Below are 26,263 nucleotides of genomic sequence, written 5' to 3'. Positions count from 1 at the left end.
TTGAACCCACATCTCTTATGTCTCCTGCACTGACAGGCAGGTTCTTTACCACTAGTGCCACTTTGGAAACCCATTACATACATACTATCACATATTATAATACAGACTATGCATTTATTTTGGGTTTCCCAGGTGGCGCTAGTGATAAAGAATCCATCTGCCAGTGCAGGAGACGGAAGGGACATGAGTTTCATACCCGGGTCGGGAAGATCCCCTGGAGGAAGGCATGGCAACCCACTCCAGTATTCTTGCCCAGAGAATCCCATGGACAGAGGAGCCTGGTGGGCTATAGCCCATGGGTCACAAAGAGTCGGACAGAACTGAAACGACTTAGTATACCTGCCTTTATTTCAGTGTTATGGAATAGCTTATTATACAGTATTGTACAGAGATGACACAGAAAAAATATTTTCAGACTTACAGCTGAGGGGCAAGGTGGATGCCCCTGAATGGAAACGAGTGTCATCAAACTCTCCCTTGTATCCTAGAAAAGAAAGCAGCAATTCTTGACAACTGCTTCTTGACCTGTTTATATGTTAGCAGTGAGAATAAATTTTTTTAAAATACACTGTGAATGAAACAAGTCTGGCAAACCTACTCTTTACCACAACGGAAGCATATGCTGAAACTTCTCCTTTGGCATTCATCGCCGAGGCCCGGTACTGAGCCGTGTCTTCAAAATCACACCTGAAAAAAGGGAGGGGATGAGTGCCTGGTGCAGTGACACTCCTGGTACAGTTATCTCTGTGTCTGCAGGGGACTGGTTCCAGGATCCCCGTGGATAACAAAATCCAAGGAGGCTCAAGTCCCTTAAGTCAGTGGTCCTCAACCTTTTTGGCACCAGGGACCAGTTTCATGGAAGACCATTTTTCCAGGGACGGGGCACAGACAGAGGCAGGGGGCTCTTGGTTCAGGCAGCAATGGAAGCGATGGGGAGTGGCAGATGAAGCTTAGTTCACTTGCCCACCGCTCACCTTCTGCTGTGCCACCCCGATCCGAACAACTGTGGAACGGGACAGGTACTGGTCCTCAGCTGGGGGATTGGGGACCCCTGCTTTAAGTAAAATGGAGTAGTATGCTGAGGCCACAGTACCCATGGGTTCCATCTCTACAGAAAAACTCCTGACTGTTTTGTCAAGGATCTCTTTGCTAACACGACACACAGCACGTCATCGGTTAACACACAGCTGTTTGGGACTCTTGACAAAGCTACACTTTCTAATCAAGTTCCCTGTGGGATTTTACACAGGCCAATAGATCTACCTACCAACAGCTATAGTCTACTATGACCCTAGCTTGAGTTAATTTAAAATGTCCAAAAATAAAAGCCAATGAAGTGTTGAGTATATAGAGCATGAACAGTGTGATGAAAAATTGGTTTAAAGTTGTATCTGGGCAGAAAATGTCTGGTCATGTACCTTTGTAGCAGGTAAGACCTGGAGGGGCCTCCCTCAGGATGGGTTTCAGTCTGGCTGTTATAGTGTGATGGAGAGACAAAGAAACAGCCTCTCCTTATAGATGCCCAAACTGATTTAGGTTTGTCTAATGTGTGGTTCTGTTTTAGCCTCAAAGTACAAACAAGTTATCTATCCCTCAATTCTAATGTTCAGGCCCACAACATAATACAAGAAGTGCCATTCAGAAGTTCCTTTAAGTTATGATGCAGACACAGGGATGTCTTGGGAGACCTGGGTTCAATCCCTGGGTTGGGAAGATCCCCTGGAGAAGGGAATGGCTACCCACTCCAGTATTCTGGCCTGGAGAATTCCATGGACAGAGAGACCTGGAGGGCTACAGTCCATGGAGTAGCAAAGAGTCGACTCAACTGAGTGACTTTCACTTTCACTTTGGAGAGAGAAGGCTCTCATGCAGAGATGAACAGGCTAAAATTTCAAAGCAAGCTGTTCTATCATTGCCAGGGTTCGTGTTCTTCACTGTTCTTCTTTAGTTTCATTGATGACATTTTAGTTCTTGTTGAAATTTTACAGACATAAATAGAATCCCAGGTGGGTCAATATGGTTGCTTCTTCCATAGATATTTAACTATAAAGCAACTACACAGCTCGCTGCCAACTTGGATGAATCACCAACTGACAGAATGGATGGGTCTTTAGGAAGGGGTCCCTATTTGGTGATAATCCCAGGCTTCTGCTTGAAGCTGAGTATGACCTGTGCCAACCTCTCTGATCTGAGAAAGCTATATATCTCCTGAGATTAGAATGACTTAAATTCTACTTTGACTTTGCAGCATGTCATGATTTTATTTGAACCAGAAATGCTGGGAGCTTGTGTAACTTCTTCATCCACATTAGGAGGCTTGGATTTCAAAACCATATTAGGAGACATGATACACCTTTGAAGACCTAGAAACTTTGGTGTGGATTCTGCTTTAAAATTTTTGCTGTTGATTTGCTTTAAAAAATATCCCAACGTCAGGCCCTGCATCCATCTACAGGTTGACAGAATGGGCACATAGTTTCCACACCGTTTCTGGTGAGCTGAAGGAAAACACAACTTCTCTAGGTCCAGCTTACATTCAGTGTCACCCACCTCAAACTTCATTGGCCTATACTGATTAAAGGCAAATGTGTATAATGCTGGTGCAGATTTGGGACTCTGAGAAGACAGCTGAATATAAATGCCTATTTTGTAACTGGTTTTTCTTGCTAATACCTGAGAAGAACTCTAAAGTACATAAAAGGATTGTTTCGTTGCTCAGTTGTGTCTGATTCTTTGCAACCCAATAGATCTGTGTAGCCCGTCAGGCTCTTCTGTCTATGGGATTTTCTCAGCAAGAATACTGGAGAGGATTGCCATTTCCTCCCAAGGTAGGGATCGTACTTGAGTCATCTGCACTGGCAGGCGGAGTCTTTAAAACTGAGCCCCTGGGAAGCCCATGCAAAAGTTTAAATAGATACAAGTGAATTTTTCCTCATCATCTTTGACTAAATTCAAAAGACCACTTTGGGCAGTAACATGGGCTTGGTAAGAATGTCATGATTATCACTCATAGGTGTGCACCAAGAGAAGCAATACTTGGGACTGTCCCCCATCCTGATACCACCGCGTAGGGAGGAAGAGGGGAGAACCCCCCACCAAGCAATTGTCAGCAACATACACAGACCGTGATGTTTCTTACGCGTTTATCTCCAGAGTGTGCATTCCATATCGACTTTCGATGATATACTTTCCAGGATGTGCCTGGACATTTATTGGCACCTGGTTTTTATACCTATGAGACAATGGAAATGAGGTGAAGTAAGTTGAGGTGTAAACAGCTTCATGATTAACACACACACAATTGTTCTTCTTGAAAAAACATCTGTAGAAATAGCACAGAGGTCAATAGCAGAGTCTGCTCAATAAATGCAAATAAAATTCATTACAAGTATCATAAACTTTCTTGATGAATGTGCTTCCCTCCTCCATTACAAAAACTATACTCAAGAAGTTGGCCATTCACAACCTTGTGTTTGAATCTTGCGTACATAATTTTGAATAGAAAGAGCCAGATACAAAAGAGTATAATGATTGTTTTTACGTAAAGTACAAAACAAGAAAAGATCAATTAACGCTGCTAGAAGTCAGGGCAAGGGGCAGGGATGAAGGCGGTCCCTTGGGTGTTGATAATGTTTGGTTTCTTGATTTTGGTGCTTGTTACCTGGGTGTAGGTGGTCTACAAAAATTAATCAAAATTCTACATTTATATGTCATACCACACTATTTTGTGTACATATTATACTTCAATAGATGAACTTGAAAATGAAAAGAAAGACAACCATTGTTGACACAACAGAGAGGAAGGCTTTGAGTGGGTTTTTTGTTGGCTGTCTGTGTAGGATGAAAGCAAAACATCCTTCCCACTGACATTCCTGCACATTGTTCAAAACCTTGTCATTGCATGGAAAGCTCATTATGTTTGTTTTATTCTGTCATGAGCAAACATAGCTCTCAGCTTGGAAGAACTTAGAATATCAGTCATGAAAGAAAACTACTGATAAACAGAAGCTAAAAGAGTCCCTTTTACTGACTGCCGATTCCTGGTGAAGCTGCTCAGTCTTGAGAGGCAGGGGCTCCCTGGAGGGGCCCCTCCTGAGACACTGGCCCCTGGGTCTCCACCTTGACTCATCACCACATCCTCATGTTCTCAGTGCGTGCTCAGTCATTCAGTTGTGTCCAGCTCTTTGCAACCCCATTGACTGTAGCCAGCCAGGCTCCTCTGTCCATGTGACTCTCCAGGCAAGAATACTGGAGTGGGTTGCCATTTCCTCCTCCAGGGGAGCTTCCCCACCCAGGGATCGGACCCAAGTCTTTTGCAGCTCCCGCACTGGCAGGAAGATTCTTTACCGTCTGAGCCACCAAAGAAGCCTCATGTTCTCAGTAGCCAGTAGCTATGGTGCTGGACCTAGCTTTTCTGTTTAAGCCATTTTCTGCCCAAAAGGGGAGCTAAATTGTGTTTCCTTTTCAGACATTCCACTTCATGTGCATAGTCATCACAAATAATGCTAATAACCATAACAGAAACAGAGCATTTACTGAGAGTTGGGAAAGGCTCTGAGTACTTTACGTCTAGATTAGTAAATTCAATCCTCACAACAATCACATAAGGTTGCGTTACTTTTTAAAGAATATAAATACATTTTTTACTTGGCTGCACTGGCTCTTAGTTGCAGCATACAGTATCTTTAGCTATGGCACACGAGGTCTAGGTCTAGCTCCCCAACCAAGGATTGAACCTCGGCCCCGTGCATTGAGAGCTCAGAGTCCCAGCCATTGGACCACCAGGGAATTCCCATTGCTACTACTTTTAACATCATTCTCCAGATGAAAAAACTCAGGCACAGAACGGTTAAGTAGCCTGCCCCAGCTTTAACAGCTAAAACAGCAGAGCTGGGATCTGAACCCAGGCAGTCTGGCTCCTGACAACATGGGATGCTTCAATTTTCCAACTGTTTTCTATTTGTTGTTACTGTTTAGTCGCTAAGTCATGTCCAACTCTTTGCCACCGCAGGGACTGTAGCCCACCAGCTTCCTCTGTCCGTGGGATTTTCCAGGTAAGAATACTGGAGTGTGTTGCCATGAACTTCTCTAGGGGATCATCCCGACCCAGGGATCAAACTCAAGTCTCCTGCTTAGCAGGTGGATTCTTTACCACTGAGCCAATGGGGAAGCCCCATTCTCTATTTAGCTGCATTTTATTTCTTCAGATGTTTGGACATGGTTATAAGCAGATTTGGGAGCAAGGAAAGCTATAGAAAGGGAAAGAGAAAGGAAATAATCTTCAGCCAGTTCTTTCCTCTCCCCAGCTTGTGTATACACACACACACACACACACACACACACACACTCACACTCACGCCCTATGTCCCTGAAATGCACCCTTTTCTACACTTTAGAAAATACACCATTCTCCACCTAGCAAAATTCCAACTCACCCTTCAAGGCTCTGATCAAATGCCACTTCAATAATCTCTGCCCTGAAATTCCACACAACATCATTCCCTCCTCTTCACATCAGTGTTACTTGGTTCAAATGGGAAGGTATAACGTTAATCAAATTATGGTTGGGTAAGTGTCACTTCTGCTAAACCATGAGTGCCTTGAAGATGGGGATTCTGTCTGATCCGTATTGATTTCTATTCCCACTCTCAAGGAAGCAGCCATCCCAGAAAAATATTAGGCAGTGTATATTAAATTGGACTGAATAGAGTCATTGGGTAACATCATAAATTCAATTGCGCTTCTTGAATTTTGGCAAAGGAACAGAGTTCTGACAAATCCATCCTTCATGATATGGATAATTTAAAATTAGTGCAGATGAAGAAGGTATGCTGAGGCTGTTTGTCTTGGTTTCCTTGGATGTGAAATGAGAGAGTGGACTGGGAATCGCAGCTGTGTAGCAGGTGTAGGGGCACAGCCTTCTGCCCCTCCCTTGGGAATCACTCCTAGCTGTTTCTGACAGTCCGCAAACGGCCTCAGGCAGCTGTCCCCCTACAGGGCTCCAGGCAGACAGGACTGTTTGATCAGAGATGGGCTGTAAAAAGCAATCTGCTGCCTGCTCTTAATTTGGAACATTCCTAGTCTGGATGAATGACAGGGCCGAACACATTAATCATGAGCATGTTCTCCTGACTGAATCGGTTTAGGTCATTTCACACCCGACTCAGAAGCTTCGTTTTGCTCAGTTTTCTTTGTGCTGGGGTATTTTCAGTATTTCTTCTCAACATAAGAAGATATAAAAAACACACCAAAGGTGTGTGGCTGGTGCCACTTGACCAAACAACTGAGTGACACTTGATTTGGCTTCTGACCAAAAATGATGTTCATATTTCCATAAAGTTTGCATTAAAATAGCATTTGCAGTTCTTAGGCTTGCTTTACCTTCCTTGTCCTTCAGTCCAGCAGTCCCCAACCTTTTCAGCACCTGGGACCAGTTTCATGGAAGAAAATTTTTCCACAAACCAGGGGGCGGAGGATGGTTTCAGGATGATTCAAGCACATTACATTTATTGTTCACTTTATTTATCTGTTATTATTACATCAGCACCACCTCAGATCATCAGGCTTTAGATCCCAGAGTCTGGGGACTGCTACTCCAGTCCTGTGTGACTTAGTATCTCAATGCCTTTCCCTCAGTTTTCTAATGTGACTGCTTGAAATAGATTTCTCTCTCGCTCTCTCTCTCTTTCTCTCTCTCTCTCTCTCTCTCACACACACACACACACACACACACACACATTTTCTCTCCACTGGGACTCTATATGTCAGTGTAAGAAGCGCCTGTTTTAAAGCAGCACACAAGGATTAAATGAGGAAGCTATTCAAGTCTCTTCTCCAAGGAATTCACCTTGTGAGGCACTCGGGTTCAGAGCCACTTGTGATTGACTGTCTTCAGTATCAAATCAGAGCAGAGAAGGAGAATTTGAGGCCTGCTCTGTGTACACTTCACAGCTTGTTATTTCTGGAAAGTGAAATTCCAAACTGGCTACTCATCGGCTAATTTTAGAGAGTAATCTACACCCTGGGACTATTTATCAGGTTTCTGAAATTCTTGTGAGTATTTAGATGTACACCCTTTTCCACGTCATTTTCAAGTAAAGTGTATGAACAACTAGTTAATGAACTTCTGTTACACATTATTTCTAGAATAATATTCTTCATATATGTATGTAAAATATACACTTAATTTCCCCAAACAAATGTCTGTCTGGATACTAGGCTGAATTTGATAACAAGGGGTTACAGTGAAAGCTCTTTGGCAGTGTAAAATGTGGTCAAACAAAAGGACTTCACTCTAACTTTTCTCTGTCAGCAAATAATGCTGCCAAAATGATCTCTAGCATGTTGAATCCCCTTCCCTCAAAAGTGTGGTTAGAATGCAACCCTATTGTTTTGAACAAACAGCCATTACTCACTTTAAAAACCAATTAGCTGAGAGCTAACTCTTCTATTAGCATAGAATTTGGATGTAAATAAGAAAAATCTAAAATAAAATCTCAAACCCTTATAGTTCAAAAGTAATTATAAACAATTTTTAATATTTTAAATGCAGGTTGTTTTCCTACAATAATATGGCAGTAATTGCTAAATTTAAATACATTGTGAATAACTCTAATCTTGTAAAAAAATTCATGCATTAATTCTACTATGGAATTTATGAATTCTCCTAATTTGCAAAAATAAAATAAGACTTTTCCAAATCTCCAGACTCTTCCTAAAATACATTTCTCATACTATTATCCTTAGGTTTTGAACTATGATCATGTTCAATGACAAGTTTCTTTAAGTGTCTATCTTCACACTAACCCTGAAGTGGCAGTGACTTCAGGGATAATGTGAAGAATTTCAGATATGTCTTTTAAGTGTCTTGCCTGAGGATCTAACCCAGGTGCTAAGTTGCTCCAGTCGCATTTGACTCTTTGCAACTCTATGGGCTGTAGCCCAGGATCCACATATAAATCCGAAAACAAGGACACTGAGTGTGTGAACACATGAGCGTTACGTGATAATAACAATACATTGTTCCAGGAGTTGGCGTGAGGCTCCTTGCAGATCATATAATCCCAATTTCCACTGACAAAAATCAATCTAGACTTTGGGATCAAAATGCAATTAAATCTGGCTCTTTAAAAAAAGAGGGGGTACAACTAATTTAATTATCTTTCTTTTAAAGAGAACTTTTCTCCCCTATTTCATATAGCTTCTTACAATCTGACCAGGCAATGCGAGCATATGATCCAAGAATCAGAAAATGTAGGGGTGCCCAGGGAACATTCTCTTTTCTCACAACTGTCTGCCTTCTGCCCAGCTTCTCCCCATAGCTAACTGTTCTCCTTAGGTTTTATATGTCCTTCCAGAGCTTCTTTATGCAAGTAATAAAGATACAAGCATAAATGCTTTTCCTCCCCCCTTTACAACAGTATACTGCCTATTAACAAGTTATTATATAAATATAACCTATTAAATTAAACAACTGGTTTTTCACCACATATATATTTCTCCTTCTCTGTTGGCTAGCCCTCCTTCTGGATGGCCAGCTTCACTGCTGTGTCTTCTGCAACTAACTTTTCTCCTGCACCCAGGGCCCACAGGCTTCCTTCTGCTCTGAAGGTGAACTGGGAATAGGGCAGTGCTGCTCAGCATCTCTGCACCTGGCCATGATGAGTGATGGTGATGAGTGATGGGCCTGCCTGTCAGTAAGCACTCTCCAGGTATGCTCTAGACTCCATCCAGATTTAGTCAGTATGCAGGGGCTGGCTGAAGGGCAGCTGCAGCATGTTGATATCATTTGTTCAGCCTCAGGGATTTCCACGGCCTGAGGGTGCCAGTGGAAACCTGGAACTGAACGTTCCTTGGAAAGGAGTCTTCGGGAGTCAGACCCAGGGCACACATGACTTGGAAAGATGTGGCTTAGGACCTAAAGGCTCAAGGGGAGACAGCACAACTGCCCTCAGCAGCATTGGAAACTTGTTTCTGTACTTGACCTTCTTCTCTTCAGGAAGGTCATTCTCAATGGTTTCTCTCATACTTGTACTCAGAGTCAGGCCCAGGAGGTGGCAGCTCGGTACCAAAGAGACATCAAGGCCAGCAAATTAATTACCAACATCTTGGTTCTCACTTGAGTTGTGGGTTCTCTGTTCACTGAGGGGGAGGATGCTCACTGAAGATTGTGTAATCTGGACCAGCAGCTTGCAAAGTAAATTAGAGCTTCATTCAATGATTATTTTTTAAAAGGCAATACACCCAGGAAGGTATTAATATATTAATCCCACATGAAATTTACTCCCAGAGGTGGATTTACCTTGAAACTAGTGAAGTTGAAGTTGCAGGGTCTCTCATCAGCACAGGTCTCCTTATGGAATGCATGTGACTAACTTTATAACCTTTTTTTATAAAGGATGTTCCTCAAATTGTATAACCCTCCTGCCCCACAAAACCTGACCTTAGCTATTGCCAGAGCCAGTTCTTAGCTATCTGCTAGCTGATTTTCCAAATTTCAGCTTTATCCAGGGGCAAACCTTGCTTGCTAAAGGAAGGTGAACTATTTTCTTACTGGTCCACTGATTCTTTTGTTTTCATATTTACTTCACACTTGACTTGTAAGGCAACAGGGCTTTGTGTGAAGTGCTTTGATTCGTCCCTCCTGGAAGAGTTTCTGAACAGCATTGATTTGTGTTCTGCAAGCACCGAAGAGGGTGCAGGAACTAGAGAAGGCTTGTCCCAGTCAACGAACAGCCTACCAGTCCTTCCTGAGACAAATCTTGTCTCTGTGCTTTTGTCTTTGATTAAAATGAGCCCTGATGCCATAAAATTCACATGTTAAGGAAATAAATATTTCAAAGCCAAACATGAAAGATTTGAGGGGTTAATCATACTCCCAGCCCCATTAGTGAGGATAACTAAAAACTGACCGTATTTCTATTTTTAAATTTGACTGGAATTTTAAGAGTTGCCAAGTTTAGTCATCTCATATTTTTTCAGTGGAGTTTATATCTTTTTGTTTGTTTTTAAATTACTCCCTTTTCAGCCCAAGAACACCATGTGAGGAGTTCAATCTCCAGTGGAATTTGAGCTCTGCCTTTGTGGAACCTCATCACCCTGGCTTAGTGACATCAGTGGTACATGGCATGTTTGTATTCTAGTGACTGTGTATCTCACAGAATAAGTAAATGCTTAAGAAATTAATGTTTATCTCCTAGAGATCACTTTGTATTCTTTTGAAAGTCATCTTTAACTCTGATGTTTAAAAATCAGGAAAACAGAGATAAGACACTGTGTAATAAATATATCTACTTAAAGACTCCAAGTATTCATTTACCAGTAGTACATTTTAATTCATGAAACATGAGGAATTTTTTTACTCATCAAGTAATATTTCTTGGAGCTAAAAATTTGTTATTCTTTATGTTTTTCTTTTTTCTTTTTTTTTTTGCCACACCACACAACTTCTGGGATCTTAGCTCCTCAACCAGGGATCGAACCCCCATCCCCTGTTTTGGAAGGCAGAGTCTTAATCACTGGACTGCTGGGGAAGTTCCTCTTTATGAATTTCTACAGGAAAGTTTGAATTTTTTCTGAGGTAAAAAGTAATCAGTTTTTAAGAGGAAATGTCCCTTTTATAGGCCAATCTATGCAACCCAATAGGCAGAGACAAAGGCAGGGGGTAAAGATGAACAGATTCCTAGCTTACTATGTTTGTCAGTCGTGTCCAGCTCTTTCCAACCCCATGGACTGTATAGTCCGGAACACTGGAGTGGGTTGCCATTTCTTTCTCCAAGAGATCTTCCCAACGCAGGGATTGAACCCAGGTCTCCCGCATTGCAGGCGGATTCTTTACCAACTGAGCCACCAGGGAAGCCCAGATTATGATAGTATACTCACACTTTTAAAGCTTGGAAATTGATTTTTTTAAACTTCATTTTCACTGAAATATGTTCTTACACGTCTCATCTTTGTTTACTATAAATTATTTATCTTGGTAATAACTGGCTTTGTTTTTCATTCTCTCACTTTCAAACTCAAGAACCCTGGGAAATTTTATGTACAAGAAAAACTGTATGTAAATCCAGTTTGGTCACAGGCAGGTTGATATTATAGGTGAATTAAAAAAAAAAAAAAACAAACCTCACCACTTGCTCCTTAAGAATAACCTTTGGTAGGGGTTTATCTTGTCAGCCTCCGTTATGTAAATCAGGTGTCCAAACAACATTAGAAATGACAGAAAAGGGAGAAGGAGCTGGTTCCCTGTGGGCAACAGTGCCATTCTCTGCAGTGTTTATACTGCGACACACGGCATTTACCACACTCCTAAGAGTAAGAAAGCAGCATGCAAAATACCCACATTGTAGAATAAGACGGAAAACACCTTTTAAAACTGGCTTACAATCCTCTTCAGATTCCTGCTTTCCATGGCAGACATTCATGCCATATGAGTTCTGATTTTAGTGGTTACCAAGTCACTGACAATTGCAATAGGATATATAATGGACGGAAAAAAGGGGGAGTTTCTTCTTTATGGAATGAAAGTTTCTTCAGACCTCATATTAGAAATAGATCCCCATCCCATCCCCTTCTTTATTTGGCTTTAGAAACTAGGACCTCAGCTCACATAAGGACTAGAGATGAAGCCCTCTGGGCTTTATTTCTCTAAAAGGTGGCATTGCTTTTCATCACAAAATGTTACCAAATAAATATACTGACTAAATTTTAACACTTTATATAAGATAAAGACCCATTTGTATAAGAGGACTATAAAGTATCATAATAAATTATAATGGATACAAAATCATTCTTCCTTCCATGCATGTGTTCTTTCTTCACTATTTAAAAAAATTTACTCGAACTTACAGATGCTTTCACTGACTCTTGCATGTTCATAAATCCACATGTTTTCACAGGATTTAAAATTAACTTTGAGTAATCAATTCTATGAGAAGCTTTCAAAAAGATAGCGTACCATGTGAGACGAGGTGCTGGCCAGCCGGCTACAGAGCAGTGTAATTTTACATTTTCTTTCTCCCAAACAGTATGGGAACGAGGTTTAATGACAAATTCAGGAGCATGGAGAAGATTATCTTCATTCAACTTTTTATGAAATGCCTCAGTTTCTTCTAACTGAAAAAAATTATCAAGACATGAAATCAAAGTAACATGTGCTACAAAAATGAAATGTAGAAATCAAAATGATCATTTTTTCATTTGGAGTCTTACTCTGGTATTTGGAGCAAACGAACTCCCCTTATCCCTTTTAAAAAATAGATATATCACTTAATTTTTAATATTCTAAGCCTGAGCAACATATTGTACTTTCCAAAGGTAAATTTCTTAAGGTTCTCAAGAACTTTAATTTCTATAGAACCTAAAATTTCACAGACTTTAAAACTATAAAGTCTGTCTTTCTTTGAACTATACATTTTGATGTCTTTCCCCCTTTTTTTCTTATTTCTCCACAAGACCACAGATTTCTTCATTTGAAACTAATTAATCTTTATTACTCACATGCACAATGTTACATACATTTCTACTTTTTTAAGATTAATTTTTATTGCAGTCTAGTTGATTTACAATGCTGTATTAGTTGCTGCTGCACAGCAAAGTGAATCAGTTATACACATACATGTAAACACTTTTAGATTCTAGTCCCATATAGATCATTACTGAGTATTAAGTAGGGTTCCCTGTGCTCTACAGTAGGTCCTTATTAGCTTCTCTGTCCACAGGATTCTCCAGGCAAGAATACTGGTGTGGGTTGCCATGCCCTCCTCCAGGGGATCTTCCCAACCCAGGGATTGAACCCAGGTCTCCTGCATTGCAGGCAGGTTCTTTACCATCTGATCCACCAGGGAAGCCCATTTTATATGTAGTGGTGGCACTTATACTTTTGTAAGTTATGTTAAATTGTCTTTTCTTACCGTTTTTTTCAGTGACAGCTGTTCCGCCTTTTCTCGAATGGCAACTTTCCTTGACTTCTTCTCAAAGGCCTCTTCCTGGTGAAGCGTGGACACGGACTGCTTAGATACTGAGGACTGCTTGCTGGCTGTTACGCCTTCCTCACTAGCAAGGAGATTCCTCTGGGCTATATAAGCAGCAGCTTCTTTAATTCTTTGCTCTTCTGTGTCTGTAATTCCACTGACATGCACTTGGCTAAAATAAAATAAAAGCAAAATATGGTTATTGTGGATGTCAGTGATAAGATTGCCCAATTTTGCCAAGTTCAAAGCACCAGACCTCAGATGTACACTGTGCCCAAGGAAAACCTGACATACAAAACACTGGCCCATAGGAGCTAACTCTTCACACATGGATGTGACCGTCACCTTAACAAATGATGACGACGATAGTAATACCTATTGTGGCCAGGGTGCTCTACCAAGTGCTGTTTGCATAAATTATCTCATTTTCCCCCACAACAACCCTTTGAAGTAAATTGTATCCTTTCTACTTTAGACATATGGTAACAAGGCACAGAGAAGTAAGATAACTTGCCCAATATCATTTACTTGGTTTCCTTAGTGTGTATAAACACAGTTTAGTCTGTAATAAAATATTAATTTATGACTTCCTTCTAGAGAAGACAGCATTGTAAAATGACAGACAGTTGTGTGACTGGGATCCTGATTTATGACTAGTGTGCTTTATCTGGATTCTGTAACTCAGATGACGGAATGCATTACCCAGAGCTGCTGCACACATAAATAAGCTATAAATGTATGTGTGATCCTTATGCCTAGCAGTTTCCTTTCCAAAATAATAAAGGTTATGCGGGACTTTCCTGGTGGTACAGTGGATAAGAATCAGCCTGCCAATGCAGGGGACATGGGTTTGACCCCTGGTCCAGGAAGATCCCACATGCCACAGGACACGGAGGTTGGGGGTGGGGGAGAGGGCGGCAACTGCAATTAGGAAAACTCAAGTACACTTTAAAATATATTTTTGACCTAGAACAGCAGGGACATTTGCCTTTAAGTAAGTGCATATGTGCATGTCAGCGATAACCCTGCTATAATCTGGGTATAAGAGCAAGAATATGATGCTAACATCAAAAGCACACTACTGAAATTTTTAAATAAATTTAAAACCTTTCCAATCCTCTATCTCAATTTAAAACCTGTTGCTGACATAAAGTTAGCTCTACTTAGACCGTGCACGTGTGCCAAGTCGCTTCAGTCTTCTTTGACTCTCTGCAACCCTATGGACTATAGCCCACCAGGCTCCCCTGTCCAGGCAAGAACACCCGAGTGGGTTGCTGTGCCCTCCTTCAGGGGATCTTCCCAACCAGGGATCAAACCCATGTCTTTTATGTCTCCTGCATTGACAGCCGGGATCTTTACCACTAGTGTCACCTGGGAAGCCCTACCTAGACTGTAAGAAGTGGAATTTTCAAGTGCCATCCAGAAGAAATCATATTCTCCAAAAATGTACTATATTTGCATTTTCCAGTCCTAGCGGGACTCTCAACTCAACCATTACAGTGCCTTGATTTCCTTGTGCAAAAAACTGACATACTAATACCTCTCCAGGGCTGAATGGAGGACTTAGAAGGATTGTTTATATATAATGCACTTACAATGATTTCCAGCAAACAACAGGTACTCAACAAATGTTCATTACTTTCTCGTTCTCTTAGATGTTAATGAACATCATTATGAAGTGTTATCTTCATAGTAATAGAATATAGGAGATGGCTCCATACAAAAAATGAAGAACTGGAAATAAAACCTAGAATATAAATTTTTTTTTCAAACTTTCATCTATCACAGCTTATTCTGTAAATAATTCTTGACACTGGTTTGGAAGGAACAAAATGGTTTGGTGAGAATAGGGCAGGAAGAAGCTGGAGAGAGTGAGAAGCTTCATTTTGTGCCCACACATGTGGAGAGTTGTGCCATATAGGTTAATGCTAAGCTGACACGACTTTTAAATGATTTTTTTTTTAAAGCACAAAATTAAATATTTTTCTCCTCCAATCTAGTCATCTCCTAAAAGGAATATGAGTGCTATTAAACCAACTGTGAAGAAGCTGAGTCTGGGCAAGCATACTTTACAATATAAGCCTGTTTGTCTATAAAGTTCCATTTGAAAAATCAGATATAAAAAAATCAAAGATATAAAATAAAAGGCTAAAAACAGAATATTGTTTATCCCTTTCCTAAATAGGTTTGCAGCAATTATGACATCAGCCTCTGAGACAATTGGGAAAGGAATCATCAAAAAGCGATGGGAAGAGAAAATGCAGGGAAACAGAAGTAGGTCACCAAAAATCATGAGTTATTGCCTACTGATTTTCCTGATAGCTTTTGCCCGGAGAGGGCAACCTTGTTTTGAACATCACATTAGCTTTGTGAATAATGTCTATTCAAAGGAAAATAAACAGGAAAGGCTCAGAAAGTCTCTGTTAAACTTTAATTTGGTGTCTTAGACAAGTCTCTGTTCAAGATTTCTTTGTATATATTATCATTCAAAACTGTTTATATTATAAACATAAATTTGGCATTACATAGACTTGTGACTTAGTGATTATCTTGTTTGAATTTTATCTCAAAATAAATAGTAATCTATTCTATATTTAACAAATATAAGCCAGGCATTCAAGCTATGCCTGCAATGCTTTTAGTTAGTCTACGTTATCTAAGGATTTTTTTTCTTCTTAATGAATAATAATTAAAACCACACTGGCAACCAATTTACCTAAATGTATCATTTGATTTTTTTCTTTTAGTTCACCCAATATTTTATAGTTTTAACCTTTCTTTGTGCCCTAACTATAGCAACTGTATACAGTGTCCAATCACTAGCATTCAATACTCTGCTTCTAGTTTCAACTAGTTACATCATTAGAAATAAGTCTCTAATCATAATCTCTGTTGTCATACAGCCATCCTATGTAATGGCAAACATTTTTACAATGATCACATCTCCCACTATGCACAGTTCCGAGGTTCTCAGACCTTTCTCAACCAGTACAAAGTAAATGCTCAGTAAATGATAGCTGATATTATTATTACTACCTGAAAACATTTATTCCCCACTTCTTTTTAAAATTAATTAATTAATTAATTAACTTGTCTGCACTGGGTCTTAGTTGCGGTATGCAGGATCCCCGATCTTCACTGTTGCATGCAAACTCTTAATTGCAGCATGTGAGATTTAGTCCCTTGACCAGGGATCAAACCCATGTCCTCTGCATTGGGAGCATGGGGTCTTAATTTTAAATAGTTCCACCAGGGAAGTCTCTCTCCACTTTCTAAAAATCAGATCCAGGGAGAGAATCCATACATACCGTCCTGAGAAAATAGGCACCATGTAGTCACTTGGCAGATTTTCTTTCTCCTCTCCAGAGAGAAGGCTCTTCTTGGCTCTCTTTGTTTGGGGGCTCAACTTGGATGAATAATCTAACATCAGACTGGAATCTGTAAGTCTGACAAAAAACACCCTAATGTTAGTCAATAATTTAAAAAATGTTTAGAAGTTTTAAATTTAGGAGTGTTGCATAGACTCCTAGATGGCTAATGTTATAATTATCTTCTATCTTTAGAACTAAAATAGAGTGAAAATGACCTCACATAATGCACTCTATCCAGACATAAGAAAAATAGGTCTGTGGTAATTTCATGGCTTTTTCTCATTAAAGTTTCAGGGGAAAGCAGCTGTGCTTTGGTAATGTTTCTGAATAATCTTTGCTGTTAAGTTTATGTTGGAAATGTAGGCAGCCTACATGAATAGTTTGGATACATTGTGCATCCAAATGCTTTCAGAGGATTGATAAACAAAAATAAAGCAAATTTTCTGTATCGAGAGCCCAGGCAATTCTGAAGCAGGGCGTTGAGGTTGAACTTCAGGTTTTTGTATAATGTAGCAGACTCCATTTGAAAGAACATTGAGCTCATTAAACAACAGAATTAATATATTTTAGATGAATACACAGCATCAAGTTACTCGGAAAATTACAGATTTGATAAAGAACCTTTTGATAATGCTGTAGTACACACAAAAATCCACCCATGCACACTGGTGCCTGTGATGCTTGGAGTCAGCTATTGTTCTAATAAAGCAAAAAATGTGTTAGAGTGGGAAACAAGACAACTGAGATTGCACCTAGAGAAAAGGATTGATGACATTAAAAGTACAATCTTAATCTATATAGTTCCTGGATGAAATGAAGTGCATTTTCATTCAAATGCAGAATTTGGCATAAATTCCAGGAGTTTGTGGACTGTCTGAAGTCAATCCATGGACTCAGGTTAAAGGTCTCTCATCTCCATTGTAATGACAGAAAGTCACAATAAGAAATCATACAGAAACTCTCTGTATGACCTTTGCAATTTTTCTATAGACTTGAATTGATTCTGAAATTGAAAATTAATATTAAAAAGATCTCTAATATATGAAATCTAGAAAGATGGTAGGGATGATCCTATGCACACGACAGCAAAGGACACGCACAAAAAGGACAGAATTTTGGACACAGAGAGGAAAGGAGAGGGTGGGATGATTTGAGAGAATAGCATTGAAACATACATGTTACCATATGTAAAACAGGTAGCCAGGGGAGTTTGCTGTATGATGCAGGGAACCCAAGGCTAGTGCTCTGTGACAACCAAGAGGGTTGGGGTGGGGAAGAAAGTAGGAGGGAGGTTCAAGGGGGAGGGGATATATACCTATGGCTGACTCATGTTGATGTATGAAACCATCACAATATTGTAAAGCAATTACCCTCCAATTAAAAATAAAAAATACATATTTTAAAAAAGGTCCCTAGTGTCGAGAAAATTTGAAAAGAAAATGAAGTATGTGAATGGTGTGGCATGGGAAAACCAAGCTGCCTGGTTAAAACAGAAAAAACCTTCCAGAGTCCAAACCTTGATTGTTTCTCAATCTTTAAAAAACATTAGGAAAAGCAGGGATTACTTAGATCAAAAGAAGACAGTGCATATACATAGTACAAAATGGATACACAATAATACAAATAAACATCCTCTGCTAAGCAAGCAACACAGAACTCTTGGGCTTCTAGAAAGCCCTCGGTAGAAAGCCCTTGGAGTACAGTGATTCTGGACCTGGGAGTATATGGTGGGCTACTGGCTTTAATTCCTGAAGTGGAGGGGTAGCATGGAAATTACAGACCTCTTCCTCCCCCACTAACCGCCCCTCCCCCAGGGTGAATATGTAGTTCTTGTTCTATGATCAGCATTAACACTAAAGGTTAGAACCTTGAATTCAAGCTTGTGGATTGGTTACCAGTTGGAAGGGTTAGTGAAATTTGTTCCTGGGTGGCTGTTCCAAGCAACAGCAAAATGATTGCATTCTAAACCCTTAGTGAGTTACAAAGTACAGGCTGTGCTAATACAGGTCTAAGTTTAAAGTGGTATTTTCCATCACTCCTTTAATTCCATTACTATACAAAATAAAACTAATTATGGAGTTTGAGCTTCTTTTTTTCTACTTATAGAACATTTGCATTTTCTAATTTTTCTCATTTCTCTATTTTTGCTCTTTTTACTATTTATTTTCATTCTACTCTCTACACTCATATCCTCATGAGCATATTTTCAATGTTTGCTTATATTAAAAGGGGACATATGTATAACTACGGTTGATTCATGCTGATATTTGACAGAAAACAACAAAATTCTGTAAATCAATTATCCTTTAATAAAAGTCATGATTTGTCATTCTTTTTGTTATATTGTTGTTCCTTTTTTTTAGTCATTTTTTCCTTTAAGATAAATCTTTCAAACGAAGCATTTGTTACATACAATGTGCCAGAATGTGATTATTCTATTCTCGCAGGTAAATCACAGCAGACAATTTTTAATAGTTGAACTTTATAGTAAAGATATATGGGACTATCATTAGTTTTTATGTCATATTTCATTTGGAACAAAAGACTTCATAAAAGGACTGTGATTTTATATATTATATAGTATTATTTAGAAAATCCAAAGTACTTAGAAGATGTCAAACATTTACTTTCTCTCTAAAATTTCTTCAAGCTAACAAGAAGAGTGTATTTAGGATTAAATGTTAAAATACTGTGCTAACAGACTATTTGGTAATGTTAATTCATTTATCAAAGATGTCTAAGACATCTTCATCTGATTGAGTTTAAAACTCAATGAAGTTTTAAGAAACTAAGTTACTGACTATGTAACTAATTATGTGAAGAAAAGCTATCAATTGTTCTTTCCCAAGAAAATGGAAACCTAACATCTTACTCTATCAAATTTTAAAGTCAAATAATGTCTTTAAAGGAGTTCAATAGAAAATGTAAAATTTAAATTTCTTTTTTAAATTTGAATTTCTTTGAAGTTACATCAAAGAGCTAAATAAAGGCTTGCTAACCTCTTGGGCTTTTAGTTGCATCTAAATTTTGAAAATAATCCTGTCTCAAAAGCCAGTTTCTGAGTAGACACTTGAAGTTTGGTATGTATGGATCAAGGTGGTCTTTTAACTATTAAAACTATATTTAATGTTCTTTAGGTCTTAAATCTTGATTCTTTCTGAATTTCAATTTATGAAGGCAGTGAAAATAAGCTATTGTGTTAGTTGCTAAGTCGTGTCTGACTCTGCGACCCTATGAACTGTAGCCCTCCAGGCTCCTCTGTCCATGGGACTTTCCAGGCAAGAATACTCCAGTGGGTTGTCATTGCCTTCTGCAGGGGATCTTCCTGACCCAGGGATCAAACCCATGTCTCCTGCATTGGCAGGTGGATTCTTTACCACTGAGCCACCTGGGAAGTCCCTGAAACTCAGGCAAGTTTTGAAATTATAGGTAAGGATTGATTTGTGTGTGTACGTGCACCCACGCATCTGTAACTATGTCTAGGTACATCTACCTACTCTACTACTAAGTATGGCATGTCCTCTGTTAATATGCCTAAAGTTAGTAGAATTTAAGGATATATCATGGTTTGTTTGACATCATCACATCTATTACCAGCAGCACCACAGAGAAGGGATGTAGCCCAGGAGAAAGCTCTCTCTAGAAATGTTCCAGGGACTCAGAAATAAACTTGCACTTCATCCAGTTCAAATACTGAACAACAACAACATAACCTTCTGCTCATACAACTTCATAATTATTCTTGACAGGAAAAGCAAGAACAAAACTACTATAGAATCACTGGACTGGAAGAGATCTCAGCGACATTTACACCACCCTCCTTGCTTTATAGATGTAGAAGACCTAGAGTGTCTTTGTAACTTGCCCAGGTTCACCCAGCAAGTCGGTAGGTGAACTAGGACCAGCACCCATGTGGGTTAGTGTTCTTTCCTCTATACCAGTGGCCTTCAACTTCGTGTCTGAGTCTTCTCAATCCAAACATGTTTAATCATGTCACCTATATCTGTCTGTCTATTTATAGATTTTATACATATACTGCTGAATAAATATTCTCACTTTATGAAATTTCAACCAACAGAAAAATGTTCAGGGCCAAATTTAATCTTTTTAAATACAGAAGTGCTAATATATCTTCCTACACTTCCTTGGCTTGCCTTCATGGACTTCCCACTTCGGAAACCACAACATGTCACACTGCCCATAATGACTCTGATGTTGATTAGCTATTTCTGAATTTATTCATATCTCGCAAAAAGTCGAATGCAACTGAGTGAGTAGCACAGCACAAAACATACAGGTTATGAAATCATCACAGTCCAATTAGAAATAAAGCATTAAGAAACTCATTAAACTTTACATGAAGTCAAATGCTAGTTCTTCAAAGTCATATTTATAATCATTGTAATTTCATGTAATTGTGAAAAATTGTCCTAGTTCCTCAGGATGAGTAACTATGCCTGCTTATGTTAAGTATGGATCTACTTAATGGCTATATTACTTTCTGAAAAAAGTATGACAACTTATCAGCATGTTCTAGAAAAAAATGATGACCTATAGGCTTTGTCTTTTGCTGACACTGCTCCCAAACCCAGCACCACCCACCCACGTATGCTCATGATTACAGTACATTATTGATTTCCTTCTCTGTCTGTCCCATTCCTATGACTATTCAAGGAGAGGGATGGCCTAAAAGTTAGATTTATATCCTCAGCACTGTGTCCAGTGCCTGATAGTGTTCAGTAAGTGTTTACTGAATGAGGTGAAATCAAGATCCAACCTCCTGTAACCATACCAGATCTCTGTGATTCTCAACCCTGACTTCACATCAGAATCAGCCGAGGAGCTACTAAGAATGACCAATGCAGAGGTGGGACTTCCAGTATGGTGGAGTGAATAGTTCAGCAGTTCCTCTCTCCAAAAAAGCAACGATAAAACTGGATACAATTGTCAAAACCAACCCATTCAGGCCTCTGAGAATCAAGTACAGGCACACACTACACTGATACGTGACTATTCATGAAAAAATACTGAGCTTCAAGTCTGAATAGTTGGAGTTGTGTGACATGCTTGTCTAGTTCTTTCCCACCCACCCCCAGCTCAATCTATAAAGTAGTTCTACTAAGGTGGGAAAAGGTGAGAAACTCTTAATATTCACTGTCAGAGGGGCTGATTTGGAGCAGAGCATGATAAAACTCCACAACCAGCAACACTGTGAGTAACACTAGCCATCTAAGTATCAAACAAACAGGGGAAGACCAGCAGCTCAGTCAGTCTTAGGATTCAGTCATGGTTGGAACAAGCAGCAGATGGGCAGATCACTCAGAGATATAACAGGAAGATTTGAAAAATAAGACCATGATGGGGGCCTTCATAAGCTCTCTCCATGTGCTTGAATAGAAAAAACTGGAAAGGACTCAGGTTATCCACATATGACTGGCTGACTGTAAGCCTGTGTGTGCAGAGAAGGGACAAGAGAGTCTAGAGGCAAACAAATCCAGGGCATACACATTTTAAAATGACCTGGACTTCAAATATGCTCCCCAACACATACACCCAGACACACAGATCTATTGTCAGAGGATGAAAGCTTTACTGTCTTGAGATGTTTGAGAACAGATGTCTGACCATTCATTGACTGGTCATTAATCTATGCAAATACCAAGTGATCCCTATGAATTCAGGCTTAAAAATAAGAATAATTTTTTAAAACACTAAACAAAGACATCAGCAGTAACAGTGCCGGGTAAACAAGAGTCTATAAATGTGTTTAGGCAAGTAATTAAACAAAACACAGCAGCAACACATTTGGGGAAAATTCGGAATCCAGAATTATTGCCATATGTTATCTATTATGCCCTATTTTCAACAACAAAATAATGACGAGACATGAGAAGAAATAGGAGAGTGTGATGCATGCTAGAAGAAAAAAGCAGTAAATAAAAATTGTCTCCAAGTGCACCCTAATATTGGATTTAGCAGACAAAGACTTCAAAACAGTAATTAGAAATATGTTCAAAAATAAGGAACTATATTCAAAGGCTAATTAAGGAAACCATGTTTAAATAATTAAAGGGAAGTATTATAATAATGACTCAAAAAGAAAGAATATCAACAAAAAGATAGGAATTGTGAAATAAGGTCAAATGGATATTCTGGAGTTTAAAAGTACAATAACTTAAATGAAAAAGTTATTAAAGGGACCCAAAAGATTTTATATAAGAGAATAAAATAATCAGGTAAGCTGAAGATAGAAGCTATCTAATCTAAAGAAAAAAATAAACAGAAAAAGAATGAAGAAAAAATATGTTGTCAGATAACATCAAATATACCACTATATGAGTAATGGTAGTACCAGAAAGAGGAGAAAGAGAGAAAGGGCAGGAAAAAATATTTGAAGAAATAATGGCTTCAGTTCAGTTCAGTTCAGTCGTTCAGTCGTGTCCAATCTTTGTGACCCCATGAATTGCAGTGCACCAGGGCTCCCTGTCCATCACCAACTCCCGGAGTTCACCCAAACTCCTATAGAGTCGGTGATGCCATCCAGCCATCTCACCCTCTGTCGTCCCCTTCTCCTCCTGCCCCCAATCCCTCCCAGCATCACAGTCTTTTCCAATGAGTCAACTCTTCGCATGAGGTGGCCAAAGGACTGGAGTTTCAGCTTTAGCATCAATCCTTCCAAAGAACACCCAGGACCGATCTTTAGAATAGACTGGTTGGATCTCCTTGCAGTCCAAGGGACTCTCAAGAGTCTTCTCCAACACCACAGTTCAAAAGCATCAATTCTTCTGCGCTCAGCTTTCTTTATAGTCCAACTCTCACATTCATACATGACCACTGGAAAAACCATAGCCTTGACTAGACGGACCTTTGTTGGCAAAGTAATGTCTCTGCTTTTGAATATGCTGCCTAGGTTGGTCATAACTTTCCTTCCAAGGAGTAAGCATCTTTTAATTTCATGGCTGCAATCACCATCTGCAGTAATTTTGGAGCCCCAAAAAATGAAGTCTGACACTGTTTCCACTGTTTCCCCATCTATTTCCCATGAAGTGATGGGACCAGATGCCATGATCTTCGTTTTCTGAATGTTGAGCTTTAAGCCAACTTTTTCACTCTCATCAAGAGGCCTTTTAGTTCCTCTTCACTTTCTGCCATAAGGGTGGTGTCATCTGCATATCTGAGGTTATTGATATTTCTCCTGGCAATCTTGATTCCAGCTTGTGCTTCTTTCAGCCCAGTGTTTCTCATGATGTACTCTGCATATAAGTTAAATAAGCAGGGTGACAATATACAGCCTTGACGTACTTCTTTTCCTATTTGGAATCAGTCTGTTGTTCCATGTCCAGTTCTAACTGTTGCTTCCTTAAAATTCCCCAAATTTGTGTAAAAATAGTACTCTGTGAATCCAAGATGCTCAACCTACCCAAGTATGATGAAATTAAAAGACACTTACTCCTTGGAAGAAAAGTTATGACCAACCTAGATAGCATATTCAAAAGCAGAGACATTACTTTGTCGACTAAGGTCCATCTAGTCAAGGCTATGGTTTTTCCTGTGGTCATGTATGGATGTGAGAGTTGGACTGTGAAGAAGGCTGAGAGCCAAAGAATTGATGCTTTTGAACTGTGGTGTTGGAGAAGACTCTTGAGAGTCCCTTGGACTGCAAGGAGATCCAGTCAATCCATTCGGAAGGAGATCAGCCCTGGGATTTCTTTGGAAGGAATGATGCTAAAGCTGAAACTCCAGTACTCTGGCCACCTCATGTGAAGAGTTGACTCATTGGAAAAGACTCTGATGCTGGGAGGGATTCGGGGCAGGAGGAGAAGGGGATGACAGAGGATGAGATGGCTGGATGGCATCACAGACTCGATGGACGTGAGTCTGAGTGAACTCCGGAAGATGGTGATGGACAGGGAGGCCTGGTGTGCTGCGATTCATGGCATCACAAAGAGTCGGACACGACTGAGTGACTGAACTGAACTGACTGATGATACTCCCAAAGAAATACACATGTAGACATATCATAGTCAAACTGTTGAAAGCCAAAGCCAGAGAGAAATCTAGAAAGTAGCAAGAGTAAAATGATTCATCACATACAAGGGAACAAGGTATTAATGACTGATTTCACATCAGAAACTATACATCCCAGAAGACATTCATATGATATATTTAAGTGCTGGGGGAAAAACTAAATCAAGAGTTTTATATCCAGCAAAATCACTACTCAAAACTGAAAACAAAGTAAAGACATTGACAAAGAGAGAATTCATTGCTAGCAGACCTGCCTTACAAGAAATGCTAAAGCAAATCTTTCATATATCACAAGGAAACATGATAAATGCATTTATGCCAAAAAATTAGATGACTTAAATGAATGGAAAAATTCCCATAAAGATTTAAATAACCAAAACTAACTCAAGAAGAAATTAAAAATCATAACAGATCAATAACAAATAAGGAAATTGAATTAGTAATTTATCTATGCACAAGGACTTTCCAGCTGGTCCACGGGTTAAGAATCTGTCTTGCAATGCAGGGGGCCCAGATTCCATCCCTGGTCAGGGAACTGAGATCCCACATGCTGTGGAGCAACTAATTCCACACAGTAGAGAGCCCATGTACCACAACTAAGACCCAACACAGCCAAATAAATAAATAAATATTTTAAAAAATCCATGCACAATGGATAGCCCAGGCCTAAATGGTTTCATTGACAAATTACGTGAACTATTTAAGGAAGAAACAAACCAATCATTTCCATATTTAAAAAAAAAACAGAAGAGAAGGAAACACTTCCCAATTTTTCTATAAGGCCAGTATCAGCTGATATCAAAGCCAAAGACATTATAATTTTTTTAAAAACTACAAACCAATATCCCTCTTACACATAGGCACAAAAATCCTTCACAAAATATCAGTAAACTGAATCCAGCAACATATAAAACCAAGCAGAATTTAGCCCAGGGATGCAAGGTTGATTTAATATCTGAAAATAAATTAGTGTAATACACCATATTAAGAGAATAAAGAACAAAAACCACATTATCATCTCAAGAGGTGCAAAAAAATTTTGACAAAATTCAGCTTTCTTTCATGTTAAAAAATTCTCGACTAAATAGGAATAGAAGGGAACTTCCTCAATCTGATAAAGGCCGTCAATGAAAAATCTATAACTAGTATCATATCTAACAGTAAAAAAACTAAATCCTTTCTTCCTAAGATGGGGAACAAGGCTATGATACTTGCTGTTGCCACTTCTATTCAATATTGTACTGACGTTTACAGCACAGTGAAGAATAGTCGAGGCAATTAGTTAAACTGAAAAATTGGAAAGCAAGTCTAACTTTAGTTACTATAACTGTGTATATAGAAAATGCTAAGGAATATACACACACACACATGCTAATGCTAATAAATGAGTTCAGCAAGGTCACATGATACAGAATCAAAGCACAAAAATCAATTACACCTCTGTTTACTAGCAGTGAACAATGAAAAAATAAAATTAAGACAACTTCACTCACAATTCCATCAAAAAGAATAAAATATTTAGGAAAAATTTTAACATAGACGTACAAGACTTTACACTGCAGATTACAAAACATTATATGATAAGTAAAACAAAGATCTAAATAAATAAATATCCATGTTCATGGATTGAAAGAGTCAGCACTGTTAAAATGGCATATTTTTCAAAATTGATTTATGCTTTCAACATAATTCTTATTAAATTGCCAGAAGACTTTTCTCTTTGTAGAAATTGACAAGGTGATCTTAAAATTTATATGGGAATATGAAGGAACTACGTAGGCAAAAATTTTTTTGTGAAAGATGAACTCAGTTTGAGAATTTACATCCACCAATTTCAAAACTTTTTATAAAGCAACAGTAGTTAAGAAAGTGTGGTACTGGCCTAAGGACAGA

The 26,263-nt window shown here is 39.0% G+C and overlaps 1 protein-coding gene across 2 annotated transcripts in view; it reads right to left on the bottom strand.

Annotated features, from left to right (window-relative positions):
• The window catches only part of MYOM1 (myomesin 1), a 123,713-nt gene that overhangs the window by 85,430 nt on the left and 12,020 nt on the right, over window positions 1–26,263 (bottom strand). For both annotated transcript variants that reach the window (XM_040264678.1, XM_040264677.1), the window contains exons 3-8: window positions 16,280–16,417; window positions 12,912–13,143; window positions 11,957–12,114; window positions 3,140–3,232; window positions 599–687; window positions 422–484 (exon numbers count right to left, since the gene is read on the bottom strand). In XM_040264678.1, coding sequence (XP_040120612.1) covers window positions 422–484; window positions 599–687; window positions 3,140–3,232; window positions 11,957–12,114; window positions 12,912–13,143; window positions 16,280–16,417 — 773 coding nt within the window. The remainder of the gene's footprint in view (window positions 1–421; window positions 485–598; window positions 688–3,139; window positions 3,233–11,956; window positions 12,115–12,911; window positions 13,144–16,279; window positions 16,418–26,263) is intronic.

The sequence above is a fragment of the Oryx dammah genome, unplaced genomic scaffold, assembly GCF_014754425.2.
Source record: "Oryx dammah isolate SB20612 unplaced genomic scaffold, SCBI_Odam_1.1 HiC_scaffold_22, whole genome shotgun sequence".
In the NCBI taxonomy this organism is placed as follows: Eukaryota; Metazoa; Chordata; class Mammalia; order Artiodactyla; family Bovidae; genus Oryx; species Oryx dammah.
This window is presented reverse-complemented; position numbering and strand designations above follow the sequence as displayed.